Source organism: Colobus angolensis, unplaced genomic scaffold (genome assembly GCF_000951035.1).
Source record: "Colobus angolensis palliatus isolate OR3802 unplaced genomic scaffold, Cang.pa_1.0 Scaffold271, whole genome shotgun sequence".
NCBI lineage: Eukaryota > Metazoa > Chordata > Mammalia > Primates > Cercopithecidae > Colobus > Colobus angolensis.
Genome location: NW_012115944.1, coordinates 678,554 through 693,897, shown reverse-complemented (window position 1 = coordinate 693,897; position 15,344 = coordinate 678,554). Strand labels below are relative to the sequence as shown.

At 46.2% G+C, this 15,344-nt stretch overlaps 1 protein-coding gene and 1 long non-coding RNA gene across 5 annotated transcripts in view; one reads left to right on the top strand and one right to left on the bottom strand.

Moving 5' to 3' along the window:
- The window catches only part of MARCH10 (membrane-associated ring finger (C3HC4) 10, E3 ubiquitin protein ligase), a 116,693-nt gene that overhangs the window by 67,396 nt on the left and 33,953 nt on the right, over nucleotides 1–15,344 (top strand). For 2 of the 4 annotated variants that reach the window (XM_011947917.1, XM_011947918.1), the window contains exons 5-6: nucleotides 6,429–6,581; nucleotides 11,554–12,955. In XM_011947917.1, the coding sequence (XP_011803307.1) occupies nucleotides 6,429–6,581; nucleotides 11,554–12,955 (1,555 nt within the window). Of the gene's footprint in view, nucleotides 1–4,004; nucleotides 4,119–6,428; nucleotides 6,582–11,553; nucleotides 12,956–15,344 lie in introns of all 4 variants that reach the window. The other 2 variants (XM_011947916.1, XM_011947919.1) reach the window with 2 other exon arrangements.
- The window catches only part of LOC105515953, a 33,431-nt gene continuing 29,051 nt past the window's right edge, over nucleotides 10,965–15,344 (bottom strand). Inside the window, exon 3 of the long non-coding RNA XR_001002417.1 lies at nucleotides 10,965–12,800. This is a non-coding gene — a long non-coding RNA (uncharacterized LOC105515953). The remainder of the gene's footprint in view (nucleotides 12,801–15,344) is intronic.

Genomic DNA, 15,344 nt, shown 5'->3' with positions numbered 1-15,344 from the left:
ATGCTGGTGCCGCTTCCCTTGGTTAACTCCTCAGTGACACTGAGATCTAGTCCAGGTGCCTCCTGGGCAGGAGCCAGGCCTGCTGCTTCTATGACATTGGAGCACAGTTTTTGAGTCTGGATTCATTCGCAGACGTCTTTATGTCCTTCCCCCCACCCCACCCCCAGTGCTGCTTCCTGACTGCTCTTTTTCTTTTGTGCAGGTGGCAGCAGCAAGCACCCCCTGTTCTGTGTTGAATACACCCCTTACTGCTCCGTCTTCGCTTTCTCCCCTGTCCTGCAGCCCAATACCAATTACTGCTGCCTCCTCCTGCCACTAGTGCCACCTGCCTCCCCAGTGGCCCAGGAACCTCCCCACTCTCTGCCTCTGGTTACCGTTCCCTCCTTCACAAGCACCGCTTCCACCTCCCCAGACCCCATGCCTGAGTCCCCGGCTGCACTGTGCTACTTCCCCATCTCCTGCCCGACTCCGGCTGAGACCCCTGTGCTGTGTCTGCAGGGCCCCCAAAGGCCCAGTAGGATTTACCTCGTGTGGTAAGTCACCCTTGCAAGACACAGCACAGTGGAGGCAGGGAGAGAGGACTTTGGGCTTCCAGAAGGCAGGTGGACAGGAGAGGGGCCAGAGGCAACTCCAAGAACAATACCAGGCGGTGTGGGGTTCGGGGAAGCAGGAAGACGGGACAGGGTGGCCACTGCACTCCACTCAGGCTCCACCTTCTAGCGCCAAAGGAGCAAGCGACCAATAAAATCGCATCCTCTCCGGAGACTCATTTGATTTCTTACCTCCCGTTGCTGGCACACTGTGCAATGTCACCCCCAGAAACCAAACAGGCTCTCCTAATGCGTCTGATCACACCCTTGGCTATGTGACTGTGCACACGCCGAGGCCGCCCTGGGCCGTGGCACCGGGGGAGGCCATTCTGAAGGCACACACTGGAACCGAAACCCATTCAGAACCACTCGCAGGAGGGACAAATGAAAGGGCTCAGCCGATGTTTACATTCCCTTTCGTGCCTACTTATTAGGCATCACATTTCCTAAAATCAAAAATCCCACCCCTGAGTTCCAAAATAAAACATATTTATGGTATATAATTAAGCTTTAATTAAGATCTCCTCTGGGTATGTGAGACAACACACATTTCTCGCACACCCAAATAGGCAAATAGACGCGACCTTTTATTTGTGACTGCTCGGAAAGCTGCCTATTACCCCAAGGCAACATTGGCTCCCGCAATTAAGCTGTAATTCTTCCCAGGATCCAAAGAAAGCACATTTTTTTCAAAGAGTTGTCTCTCCAGTGGGATCTTGGCACCTCCTAGGCACCAGGGATCCCAGTCAAGGTAATGTGGGGCGGGATAAGGGTTCAGGAACTGTATTTCCCTTCTATGGTCCTTTTCAACTTTGTCTATCAAGAACTATCTGTGGATGACAAGTGATGGTAAGAGCCGAACGTGAACAGTTGAATGGACTTGCTTCTCAGTTGTCAAGGTCTTGTACAAATATGAGATTTCTCCCTTTTTTTCCCCCTTTCCTGGTCAAATTAAGAACTATTCAGTCGACAATCACAGTTTCCCAGCATTGTCAAGAGAACAAAGGCAGATGCCTCTAATCTAAACAGCTGTTCGGTTTCTTTAAAACTGGAGGCATCACCTTGCTCAGAGCCTGGAAGTAGGGATCTGTATGTTGTCCAAAGCAAACCAAAGTCTTCCCAAAATTCACTGGTAAACAGGATATTGAGTTACCTGGCAGTGAAACTCCTGAACACAAACCGCTTCCTTTTCTGTAAGGCAAAGGGCTTGTCTTGCTACCTGAAAAGGAAGCTAATTTCATCGTCCAGTGTAACTAGGACTTGGTCTTCCTGCAGATTAATCTATGAATCCATGACATGGTGAAGACCCATCCTAGCCCCCAAAGGTCTGAAATTTGATTCACTTTTCATGCAAGTGATGGGAATTTGGTATACAAATTGAGGGTTGAAACTTTTTCTAGACAACATTGTGCTCTGTTGCCCAGGCTGGAGGGCAGTGGTGCAAACAGCTCACTGCAGCCTCGACCTCCTGGGCTCAAGTGATCCTCTTGCCTCAGCCGCCCATGTAGCCGGGACCACAGGTACATGCCAGCACACCCAGCTAATTTTTATTTCTTTTTTTGTAGAGACAGGAGTCTCACTTTGTTGCCCAGGCTGGTCTCAAACTCCTGGGCTCAAGTAATCTTCCTGCCTCAGCCTTCCAAAGTGTTGGGATTATAGACATGAGCTACCAAGCCTGGCTGAATGTTAGAATCTCCTTTTTTTTTTTTTTGTTTGAGATGGAGTCTTGCTCTGTCACCCAGGCTGGAGTGCGGGGGCTCGATCTCCGCTCACTGCAAGCTCCGCCTCCCGGGTTCATGCCATTCTCCTGCCTCAGCCTCCTGAGTAGCTGGGACTACAGGCGCCTGCCACCATGCCCGGCTAATTTTTTATATTTTTGGTAGAGACGAGGTTTCACCATGTTAGCCAGGATGGTCTTGATCTCCTGATCTCGTGATCCACCTGCCTCGGCCTCCCAAAGTGCTGGGATTTTTTTTTTTTGGAGATGGAGCCTCATACTGTTGCCCAGCCTGGAGGCTGGAGCACAGTGGTGCAATCTCAGCTCACTGCAACCTCTGCCTCCCGGGTTCAAGCAATTCTCCTGTCTCAGCCTCCCAAATAGCTGGGATTACAGGTGCCCACCACCATGCCCGGCTAATTTTTTGTATTTTTAGTAGAGATGGGGTTTCACTATGTTGTCCAGGCTGGTCTCGAACTCCTGACCTCGTGATCCACCCACCTCGGCCTCCCAAAGCGCTGGGATTACAGGCGTGAGCCACTGCGCCCGGACCTAGAAACTCTTAAACCCAAGTGCACGCAAACTGCAATTTAGGTCACTTCATTTGTGACTGCACTTACAGAGAGAGAAGAGAAAATATTTTGCGAGAGTTTTGTTTTCCATAGAACCAATAGCGTATCACAGGGAAGAAGTCAGCAGTGCAGCCAAATTAGATTAGAATAATCTTTAAGGTCATGAGGCAACATCTTGCTCATCTTTGTGAACCCTCAAATTACAGCATAGCAAAGGCACACAGGTATTTGTTGAACAAATCATAATATAAAGAGTTGCTATTTGCCTTTTGGATTTTATAAAAGAAGGATTGAGGGAGAGAATCAACAAGAACTACACGGAACGAAGGCTATTGAATAAGTTATTCCCAACCTGTAAAGTCTGCATAACAATGAGTTTCTGGTCAAATTCAGTTGTCTCATGGGAATGACTTCAGATTTCCCATTATTATTCTCAGTAGTAGTGGTAGTATTCTTTACAGTAGAAGCAGCAGCTACCATTATTAGCACCTAACATGCACCAGTTAGGCCATTTATGTACGTTTTTGCTAAACTTCACAGTAACAAGATGGACCATTTTACAGTTGCAGAAACTGAGGTTAAAGTTGCCAAAGGTCAGAGGATCCTGCTTACACTAACAGGGGCGGTTTCTTCACTGTCAGGCCTAGTAAAACAATCTCCAGTTGTTCAGCTTTATTACTTTAGTTTGCTGAGAACTTGATTAGAGGACACATGGTAATGGTTTTGGCAATCATTTAAGAGATCTGATGCTTTGAAGAAAGCAGTTTTTTTGAACAAGAAAACAAATTAAATAACCTTTTATCTTAAGCCATGTTGGGCGTTCTGCACAACAAAAAAAACGTGTTCTAGTTTTCAAGTTCCCCTGTAGTTTGGGCTGAATGCATCTTCTCAAGCCCTACACATCATACTAATATTTGTCCTGCACGACAAGGCAATTAATACTTGTCCTGCACAACAGTATGAGGCAACACGTAGACTGGCTAAGAGAGATCCTCATTCTTAAGGAGCGTGCAGGCTAGTTGGAGAGAAAAGACATACTCATTAAGCAATTTTAGAATATTTAAATGCTAAAGGCCATTTAAAAAAAAAAAAAAAAAACCCTGAAAGTAAGGGTTTTTGCCAAAGCAGAGTCAGAGTCGACTTGGTGGAATAAACTGGAAACAGACCTTGGAGGACCTTCTGGCTGGTGCAGGCTGGGCAAGAAAGGTCCCATGGGCAGAAGCATCCCTCCCTGTGAAGGCGAATACAGTGGTGGGGCTCGGTGGCCTCTGGGCAGTGGGAAGTTCTGCTGCCTGGGGTGTGTGGGAAATTTGAATATTCCTGCTGGAAATCAAAGTGAAATTCTTATCCTCAGGACCTTGGGGCCAGGTCCTGACCTTCTAGACTTGGCCTGAGCCTCAGGCCTGCCCCTTTCCCTGGCCCTTCTTCTGTTTCTTCCTCTTCTCTCCATGAGGTGGGAAGCAGGAGGTAGGACTTCTGAGAACTGAGTGGGGCTGAGGTCTCAGGTGATGAGGGAGAAGCCTCTGTGTTCAAGGAATGCAACTTTTGGTAGTGGGAAAATGCTTCCCTTCTTCCCTCAGTGACAGATCCCTTAGTGTGTTTTACACTAAGAGAGCTCGCTCTCTCTCTCTCACTCACTCTCTCACCTTCCTCCTCTCACCCCCTTTTTGATCAGCAAAATCATATCTAAACACCATCCCACACCATCCCAAGACTACCTCATTCCCAGAGAACTTTCAGCCTCTCCTTTCACACCCACAACTTTCTCTGGGCTCCACCAACTTGCCCCAAGTTGCTCTGACACCACCAGCAACTTCCTTCTTCTAGTAAGTTCCCTGCGGGGCATGATCCTCTCTGTCTTGGCTTACAGGACCACTGCCATGCCCTCCTGAGGCCCGTCAGAAGTAAGTAGACCTAGTCATTGTATTAAATTAGGTTTCATGGGCTGCCAGAAACAACTTTAATTCCCTCCCTGAATCTGTAGGAAAACAATTCACATGACTACAATTTACACTCTGGAACATGAATCCAGTTGACTCATGTGCCAAAAAAGGCTGTGCTCTCACACACAAGTCGGGGGCCTTCCCTGGCTTTATCCCTATGTTACCAGCTGGCTACATCTATTTGTGAAATTTCTGACTGTCTAAAAGAAGATGATCCAGGCAAATAAATGATCTTGGGGAATTTCGTCCAGATATTCACAATGTAACTGCCTTGTAAACCCAAGAACTTGTAGAGATGCATGGAATATACTAGAACTTTTCCTCCACATTCACGTGTACTGACACTAAGTACATGTGAAGAGGAAACTCAAAACTGTATCAATTAGCAACCCGATTCAAAATATGGATTAAAAAGAAAATGTTCATTGGAAACTAGGTCCACAATAGCGCCCCAGCTACTGTCTTCCTATGAGTATCGTCCCAACAAAGGGGAGGGTAGGGGACGGGAAACAGAAAGGCATACGGTTCCCAGATGCTTGCAACGTTTCTGTACAGGCATGTTTGCTAATAAACCTGAGGATACAAATATGCAGGTATTATACAAAATATGCTGTGATTCGAACCTGGCTGAGCACTTGGGAGACGAACCATTGTGTGTCCCAACAGTGTTACCAGCGGGCACATCCCAAGACCTGTGGATTGGAACCTAGAAACTTCTTAGCAAGGCCGGGCGCAGTGGCTCATGCCTGTAATCCCAGTACTTTGGGAGGCCAATGTGGGCGGATCACTTGAGGTCAGGACTTTGAGACCAGCATGGCCAATATGGTGAAACCCTCTCTCTACTAAAAATACAAAAATTAGCTGGGCGTGGTGGCAGGCACCTGTAATCCCAGCTACTCAGGAGGCTGAGACAGGAGAATCGCTTGAACCTGGGAGGCAGAAATTGCAGTGAGCCAAAATCATGCCACTGCACTCCACGCTAGGCAACAAGAGCAAGACTCCATCTTGAAAAAAAAAAAGACAAAACTTCTTAGCAAAAGGAAAGATCTCTTCCTTCAACCTCTGCATCGTAGGTGTCATGGGTGCTTATACAGGAGGCTTTTTTTTTCTTTTTTGAGATGGAGTCTCGCTCTGTTGCCCAGGCTGGAGTGCAGTGGCACCATCTTGGTTCACTGCAACCTCTACCTCCCGGGTTCAAGCGATTCTCCTGCCTCAGCCTCTGGAACTACAGGCCTGCGCCACCAAGCCCAGCTAATTGTTGTATTTTTGTAGAGATGGGATTTCACCACGTTGGCTAGGCTGATCTCAAACTCCTGATCTCAGGTGATCCTATGAAGGAGGCATTATTATTTCCCTGTAGCAAGTAGGGAAACTGAGGCTTGAAGAGGTAAAGTGATTTTCCTAAGCTCACATGGTTACATGAAACCAGATTTCAAATCCAGCTCTTCTGTGACCTCCTGGGTCCTTTCTCTTGACTGCCCTTCCACCTAACCCTACCCCCCACCATTGCTGGGCCCTTTGAACATTCTTTATGTGGAAGACGTTTTCCTATAAACAAAAAATTATTGAATTTCAAATAATTATTGAAAGATTTTGCATCTTTCAGCAGATGAAACACCAATGGTTTTATTAAGGAAGAGGAAGCCAAACCTGAGGAGATTTACAGTCAGCCCAGAATCGCACAGCCCGAGAGCGTCTGAGGACAGAAGCAGACAGAATCTGCAGTGGCCCGCAAAGGTGCCAGCTCCCAGGGGAACAGGTAAGGACCCGGGGCTCCCACACCTTTGTCCTTGGAGAGGAGGACTGACTTTTGCTGTTACCCAGTGAATTCTTTATGGTTTTTAGATACTTGTACTTTTAAGTAAATGAGGGGCATGTGCCTTAAAATGAAACAGCTTTAAAAGCAAATTGTATGATCCTAGGGTTTGGGGGTTTTTTTCCTCCAGGAGAGGCTGGTGGGAAAAGGGGAAGGTGGGGTGGGGAGGGTATCTTTTTCTCTCCCATAACTCCAGGAGTGTGACCGGTTTTGAGTGGACACCAGCTGTACAGCTCTCCAGAGGGCATTTGGGTAGTGAATGGCATTTGGGTGGTGGACGGTGTCTGGGTGGTGGACGGTGTCTGGGTGGTGGATGGTGTTTGGGTGGTGGATGGCATCTGGGTGGTGGATGGCGTTTGGGTGGTGGATGGCGTTTGGGTAGTGGATGGGATTTGGGTGGTGGATGGCATCTGGCATCTGGGTGGTGGATGGCGTTTGGGTGGTGGATGGCGTTTGGGTAGTGGATGGGATTTGGGTGGTGGATGGCATCTGGGTGGTGGATGGCGTTTGGGTGGTGGACGGCGTTTGGGTAGTGGATGGGATTTGGGTGGTGGATGGCGTCTGGGTGGTGGAGGGTGTCTGGGTGGTGGATGGGCTTTGGGTGGTGGATGGCGTCTGGGTGGTGGAGAGTGTCTGGGTGGTGGATGGGATTTGGGTGGTGGAGGGTGTCTGGGTGGTGGAGGGCGTTTGGGTGGTGGAGGGCGTCTGGGTGGTGGAGGGCGTTTGGGTGGTGGAGGGCGTTTGGGTGGTGGAGGGCATTTGGGTGGTGGAGGGCAGGGGTTGAGGAAGGCAGAGAAGCGGATCTGCAGCTCTAGGGCATGTCCCACGTCACGATTATTCCCACTTAGTTCCTGGGATGGGGAGTATGTGTGTCTGTGGGTGACAGGCTGCTCACCCACAGAGATCTTCTCCCCTCTGACCCAGAACACTGAACTCAGTAAGATCACAATGTGTGAGAAATACACAACATTGGAACGAAACTATGCTTTATTCCCAAACACTGGTTTGGTGTATCACCCCCTTGGAACTCATGGAAAGCAACACCTCACAGTCAACCTGGCCATGGACCCCATTCTTTCTCCTAGAAAACCACTGAGCATCACATTATGTCATGACCAATGAACACAGTTGCCTTTGTTTTATTTTTTATTGTATTATTTTCTATTGTATTTGTTTATTTTGAGGCAGAGTCTCCCTCTGTTACCCAGGCTGGAGTGCAGTGGCACAATCTCGACTCACTGCAACCTCCACCTCCTGGGTTCAAGTGATTCTTCTGCCTCAGCCTCCCGAGTAGCTGGAATTACAGACATGTGCCACCACGCCCGGCTAATTTTTTTTTTCTTTTGGATTTTTAGTGGAGACGGGGTTTCTCTATGTTGGTCAGGCTGGTCTCAAACTCCCGACCTCAGGTGATCCGCCCGCCTCAGCCTCCCAAAGTGCAGGGATTACAGGCATGAGCCACTGCACCCAGCAAGAACTATCCCTTGATAAGAGAACCTTGGGTTATAAATTCAAATTCCTTCAGGGAGCAGGTGGATATAGCAGGACAGATGCGTAACGGGTTATGGAGCCTGTGGTAAGCTACAATATACATGTTCCACCTAAAGGTAATAAACTCATTGTTCAAATACTGAGCCATGGCCAGGCGTGATGGGTCATGCCTATAATCCCAGCACTTTGGGAGGCCAAGGTGGGAGGATTGCTTGAAGCCAGATGTTCGAGACCAGCCTGGGCAACAAAGCAAGACTCCATCTCTAGAAAAAAGATTTAAAATTAGCCAGGTGTGATGGCATGTACCTGTAGTCCCAGCTACTCAGGAGGCTGAGGCAGGAGGATCGTTTGAACCTACAACTGTACTCCAGCCTGGGTGACAGAGCAAGACCCTCTTTCTAAAATAAATAAAAAAGAAAGAAAGAAGAAAAGAAGCTGAGCCAAAGCACAATTGCAGGATGAAAACAGCCCTGGGGTCTTGAGTATGCAACCTACCCCTGAATTCCAGAACAATAGCAATGATCATCCGAGTTTTGGATTATGGGGAATTTTAATTTTCTTCTTTATCCTCTTCAGTAGTTTCCAAATTTTCTCCAATGATCATTAACCACTTTTATAACCACAGCGAACAAAGTTAAAAGTGTATGGCTCTTGGAATGTAGGAAACTATTGGTCAAGCACACCAAGAAGTCGAGACCAAAAGCATAGTCTCAGGGCAGACAGATGCTTGTTCTGGTTTCATTCTGTTGCCCTAGAACTCCTGGAGATGGCAGGCACTTCACTCACAGCTGGAGCCCAGGGCCTCAGAGAAGCATTTGCAGCATCTGCAGGGCCTGGTCTATGAATAGCACATCCCTGGCATACCAATGTGCCTGTCTATTCTCAGCCCTAGAGCTCCTGAAATCTGCTCTCTATTTGATAGACATAAAAAAAAATAGGGTTAAAATAGCATAAATTGAGAATGGCACAGTCTGCCACCTTTAGGGGAAACACACACACACACACACACACACACACACACACACACACACACTGCAGAGAAGCTCTGATTGAATTTTTAAAGAGGAAGACCATTGTGGTGACAAGGCGACGGTGAAGATGCTCCCCCTGCCTGTTTCAGGAATCTGCAGGAGCCGCAGCACCGCACATACCCTGGGACTTCTCCTGCCCCTCAGGCCAGCATCACCCCGTGACAACTCGATGGCCTCTATGAGATGAGCTTAATGACTCCTGTTGAGCTTCCAGTTTCTGTTTTTCAAAAGCCGCCCTTGCTGATTCCGTTGCCCATTAGGTGTTTTCCCTCACGGAGGTGGGTCATGTGTGTTCAGGGAATGACCGGAAGGTTCCGGTTCCAGCACTGTGAGCTCATCTCTGAAGCCCTCCACCAAATTCGAAACAAAAAGTCACCAGCCAGAGCCTGCACTGCCAACTCCTCTAGATCCCTTTTCTATTTTATTGATTTATGTACTTATGTATTTATTTATTTTTAAGACGGAGTCTCACTCTGTTGCACAGGCTGGAGTGCAATGGTACGATCCGGGCTCACTGCAACCTCTGCCTCCCGGGTTCAAGCAATTCTCCTGTCTCAGCCTCCCAAATAGCTGGGATTACAGGTGCCCACCACCGCGCCCGGCTAATTTTTGTAGTTTTAGTAGAGACGGGGTTTCACCATGTTGTCCAAGCTGGTCTTGAACTCCTGACCTTAAGAGATCTGCCCACCTCAGCCTTTCAAAGTGCTGGGATTACAGGCGTGAGCCACCACCCCTAGCCCCCTTTTCTATTTTAAAAAATGATCAGGAGAATTCAGTTGCTTACGTAGAAGCATTTGTTCCCCAAAATGGGGGTCGGCCCAGTCTGGGATGCCCTCGCCACCAGCTCCAGTGCTGTAGTTCCACAGCCAGATGCTCAAAGCATCCTTGAATTGCTGCTGCATCTCTAACTGGGGTTTATAAAACCCAGGAGGGGCCTGAGAGGAGAGCTTAGCTGATTTCTAGAAGAGCTGATGAGTCAAGATTCATACTGCGTTGCTGAGTGTCCCAAGCAGTTAACAATAAAAGAAGCTGCCCGAGTGCTAGGACATTAGAGACTCACACTGGTGCCCCCTGTGAGCAGCCTCAATTAAAGTGAGCCAGCATTGACTTGGCCCTTGGTGGTGCCGATGCTCTGAGGATTTGCATTTCACCAGCCCGAGCTGTTATCAACACAGACCTTCCAGGGCCCATGGAGTCCCGTCCACGCTATAGGGTGAACCGCTTTAGAAATGGAATGATAAAAAGAGCAGCATCTCATCAGATCCCACACAATAGCAGAGAGGAGAACAAAGCTGGGGGGAGGCCGATGTCAGGAGGGAATAAAGGTAAGTGGCATCAGAGAAGTACTGTCAGTTTCCTTCCCACATCGAGAGGGTAAAAGACCCTCAACAGCACACACACACCATGACGAATTCAATGGATTTTCGTTTTCACAAGGAAATTGGAAGGCCAGGCAGTTTTTTAAGGGCTAACAGGGTAGTGGTTAAGAACACAAACCCTAGTATCGAGCAGGCATGGGTTCAAATGTTCATTCCATCACTTACTAGAAATAGGATCTTGGGCTAGTTATGTGACTGCTCTAAGCCTTAGTACCCTCAGTTTTAATGTTGTATGATTGTGTTACCTATTTCACAGGGTTGTGAGGCTTAAGTGTGTGTGTGTGTGTGTGAGAGAGAGAGAGAGAGAGACAGTTAGCATGGTTCTGGCCAGTTTAGTGATTCCGTGTAGGAATTTATAGTAGGGATTCTAGGGTAGCTAGAAGTTACATAATTGACCTGGGGCTAGTGACAAAGAGAAGATATGATTTCATGAGAGATTTCTTATTTTTATTTTCACTAAATAGTAAACATGACCAAAATCCCCAGTGTGCCCAAGTGCCAGCTCCTGTAGCCTTCCTCCTGATCTGCCAAGACATATTGTACTTCTCTTAAGTTCTTGTAAAGCTGCGTGGGAAGCCGGGTGTCATAAATGCACGTTGAATGAATTTGGATGGGAAAGGACTGGTGGTGGTTGTAGAAGTCATTCCCAGAGCGCTGGTTTTCCCTTTCACTCCGTATGGAACAAAAGCCAGTATTTAGCGTGAGGTTTGCCCATCGTCAGTCCTGACTGGCTGGGGTTGGGCCAGTCTTCTGGGACCTTCTGCTGAAAGAATCTGTATCCTCAGGGTCACCCCATTTCCCTAGGACCACAGGTGTACAAAAGAGAATGTGGGGCAGCAAAATGAAGCCTGCTGGGCTCTGCTCCTCTTGTACCTCCAGCCATTTTGACCATGCCTATTTTCTTCTCTCGGTCTTGTCTGTTGCATTTAAAGGGCAATTTTGCGCTTGGTACTAGAGGCCTTTCATCCATGGGCCCTTTTACTGGAATAATACATATGTCTTTTCTCAATGCAGATCAAGTAGTTCAACAAGGAGACTTGATGTGTAACACTAAGCTGAAGAAGCCAACTCGAGAGAGAAGAAACTTGGTCCCATCGTCACAGCCAGTGATTGAGAACCCCCCAGATAGACCCAAAAAAGGACAGCCGAGTGCTCCTTCCCAGAGTGAGCTGCATCCAGCCCTGCCCCAGGCCTTCCAAGGAACAAATAGTCCTCAAGTATTGAGTGAGTTCTTGGGGCCACCACTCACACCCACCACCGTAGGAGGGCCAAGAAGGGCATCATTTAGGTTCCGAGATGAAGACTTTTATTCCATTTTGTCATTGAACAGCGGAAGAGAAAGCGATGACACTGAAGAGGAAACCCAGGTTGAAGAATGTCTGTGGGTTGGTATGCACTCACCCCGTTCTCCTTCCCATCACAAAAGAAGTAGATTTGGAGGGACATCAACCCCTCAGGCCAAAAATAAAAATTTTGAAGAAAATGCTGAAAATTGCAGAGGTCATTCTTCAAGAAGAATTGAGCCCAGACATGGCTCATTGAGAATAAGCAATGCAATGGAGCCAGCAACAGAGTGGCCTTCTGCTGGGCAAAAGTTGTCCCAAGACTCTAGGCTGCCTGATAGGGAATCTGCTAAAGAGAAGGACAGAGGTGGCAGTGAAAATGCGAAAAAGAGCTCCCTTTCATGGGATACCAAATATGAGCCCAGACAAGAGGATAGTGTCAATGCTGAAAATGCATGGAGTGATTGTATTTCTATGGAGCATAGGCCTGGCACCCATGATTCTGAAGGATACTGGCAAGACTATTTAAGCAGTTCTCAAAATTCTCTTGACTACTTTCTTTCTGGCAGACCAATATCTCCAGGATCATCAGTGAATTCATCCTATAACTCCACTGTATCATTCATGCATTCTGCTCTGAGAGATGATATTCCAGTAGACTTGTCAATGTCATCGACTTCAATTCACTGCTCAGACTCAGAGGGAAACTCAAGGTTTCATGTTCACCGACCACTGTCTCCCATTAGAAATAGGAATCCATCTGCCAGTGCTGAAAACCACAATTATTTCCCAGTAAACAGTGCACACGAATTTGCTGTCAGGGAAGCAGAAGATATTACTTTAACAAGTCAACCTCAGGGGGCTCCGTTATATACAGATCTCTTACTAAATCCACAGGGCAGTTTGTCCTTAGTGGATTCTTCCAATTCCTCTCCATCAAGAATAAACTCAGAAGGCTATTTTCGTGTGTCTGAGTCCCTGCAAGAAAATATACCATTTACTTTCTTTGCAGTGTCTGATTTCCCAAATCAAAATGAGAATGGGAACAGGATGGCAGCCTCTGGTTTCACAGATGAAAAGGAAACCAGTAAGATAAAGGCAGACCCTGAGAAACTCAAGAAATTGCAAGAAAGGTGAGGACTTTTCATAATTATATATTTTTTCCACTTTCCCAAGGCCGAAATTAGCATTGCTTTCATTAGAGAGCCATGGGAATTTTAAGTCATAAATGGGTCCTTTGTTGACATTTAAGTGGTTGCTTATTTTGAGAAATTGTCTCTGTTTGGTTGCTCTTAAAAACATATTTATAAAGAAAATCTGGTGTTCCTGATCAGTTTCTTCCATATTCCTGAAGTGTTTTTTTTCCTTGAATACCACACCTTCAAGGTAAGTTTGCTGGGTATAAGGATCTCCGACTGCTTCACAGGGCTTGTTCTTCTCTCCAGCAATGAAGAACCAAGATTTTTTAGGTTGCTATCTCCCTAGAGAATGAACCATTTAGCACTTGAAGTTCGCAGCTCTCCCTTACGGGACTTACCCCAAATCCAACCAACAGTTCTAGAATTCGAACCCTGCGAACTAAAAGACCGTTCACAGTTACCATAGTTACCTCGGTTCTCTGAAGGGCCACGCTGGGGTAACCGCTGCTTGTATTTTATGTGCTCTTTCTCATGCATGAGAGAGAAATAAGATCTTTTTGAATTGCCCTTTTCTTTGATCTTTCCTTTTTTGTGAGATGACGTGGGGATATTTCACAGCTATGAAATGTGATACTTTGTAAAGCCATCATTAAACACCATGTCAGGATTCTACCATTTCATTTATGATAGGTGTTTACCATGCTCTGATCTTGGCTTACTGATCTGGAAATTGATTCTTGGAATCTGAGCCCTCTTTGTGTATATTAGCATGACTCATGTGTGCCGTGAATTAGAAATGTAAAAACCGGAGGAAAATGGAACATAGAATGCATACATATTCCTATTAATAAATATCATTTATGCAACTCCAGTAATGAAGTAACTTTCTAGTTAGCAGTACCTTTTCTTTTCCACATTAAGCTACCAGAAGACCAACCCATGGTTAAGGGGCCAGAGATCTTACACCCACCAATCGTCACCTCCCCAGAAATACAGCTTCAGACCTACTTGTCAGAAGTCTAAATTTCTACCATCCCAAAGTGATGCCCTTGAGCTAAAAATAATTTCTTTGAAAATGCATTCACTTCCAGGCACAGTCTTGCATTAAACAGCTATTATTCATGTACCTATTAATAGTTTATCCAGACACTCTCTTTTTTCTGTATATAATAAACTTTATGCTTTTCCTATTATTTCAAATTTGTTCCTTTTGGGAAACATTAAAAATGCAGACTGAAAAGAAAAATCAACTGTAACCCTATCATCCAAAGATAAACAATTAAAAATATTGTTTCTAGTCTTTTATCTGCATATAAATGTAATTTTTAGTATCTGTTCATACTATTTTATAATATGCCTTATTTTAATATTTAATCCTATTTCTCAATCACACTTTTAAAAAATTTTCCCTCAGTTAGCTATCTTAATACATATAAATTAATGCATAACATAGGTACACTTCAGAGAATTTTTGCAACACACGCATCACACACAAACCCAGACATCCCTGTGCCCACCGTCCAGCTAACAAACAGAACATTCCTCACACACTGGAGCCCTCCTGAGCCCCTCACCCACCCTATCTTCTCATCATGCCACCTTCAGCTCCCCACACCCACCCTGACCATTCCTGTATTGTGTTTATCATCCTTTTGCGTTTCGTTGTGTTGTGTTTTGGGGTTTTTTGCTTTGAGCTTTTACCATATGTTTAGATGTTTTTTGTTTTTTTTTTTCTTGAGACAGAGTCTGACTCTGTCTCCCAGGCTGGAGTGCAGTGGCGTGATCTGGACTCACTGCAACCTCCACCTCTCCAGTTCAAGCAATTCTCATGCCTCAGCCTCCCATGTAGCTGGGATTACAGGTGCGCACCACCACGCTCAGCTAATTTTTGTATTTTTAAGTAGAGGCAGGGTTTCACCATGTTGGCCAGGCTGGTCTCAAACTCTTGATCTCAAGCAGTCCACCCTCCTTGGCCTCCCAAAGTCCTGGATTACAGGCATGAGCCACTGTGCCCAGCCAGTTTTTCTAAACAATATGTTGTATATATTTATGAACTCTGAGGAAGTGTTTGACTCTGTAGAAATAGAATCTCTATTCTTCTGTGATTTGCTTTTCCCTCTTACATCCTTAGTGAGATGCATCCTTATTGATATATTTGGCTTTAGTTTATTCTTTTCACACTACAAAGTATTCTGTCATATGGATATACCACAGTTTAGCCATTCTGTCAGTGGACATTCGGGTCCTTTATTGTTTTCTGCAAATGATGCTGCATGAACCTTCTTCTTTCTTTCTTTCTTTTTTTTTTTCTTTTGAGACAAGAGTCTCGCTCTGTTGCCCAGGCTGGAGTGCAATGTCATGATCTCTGCTCACTGCAAGCTCC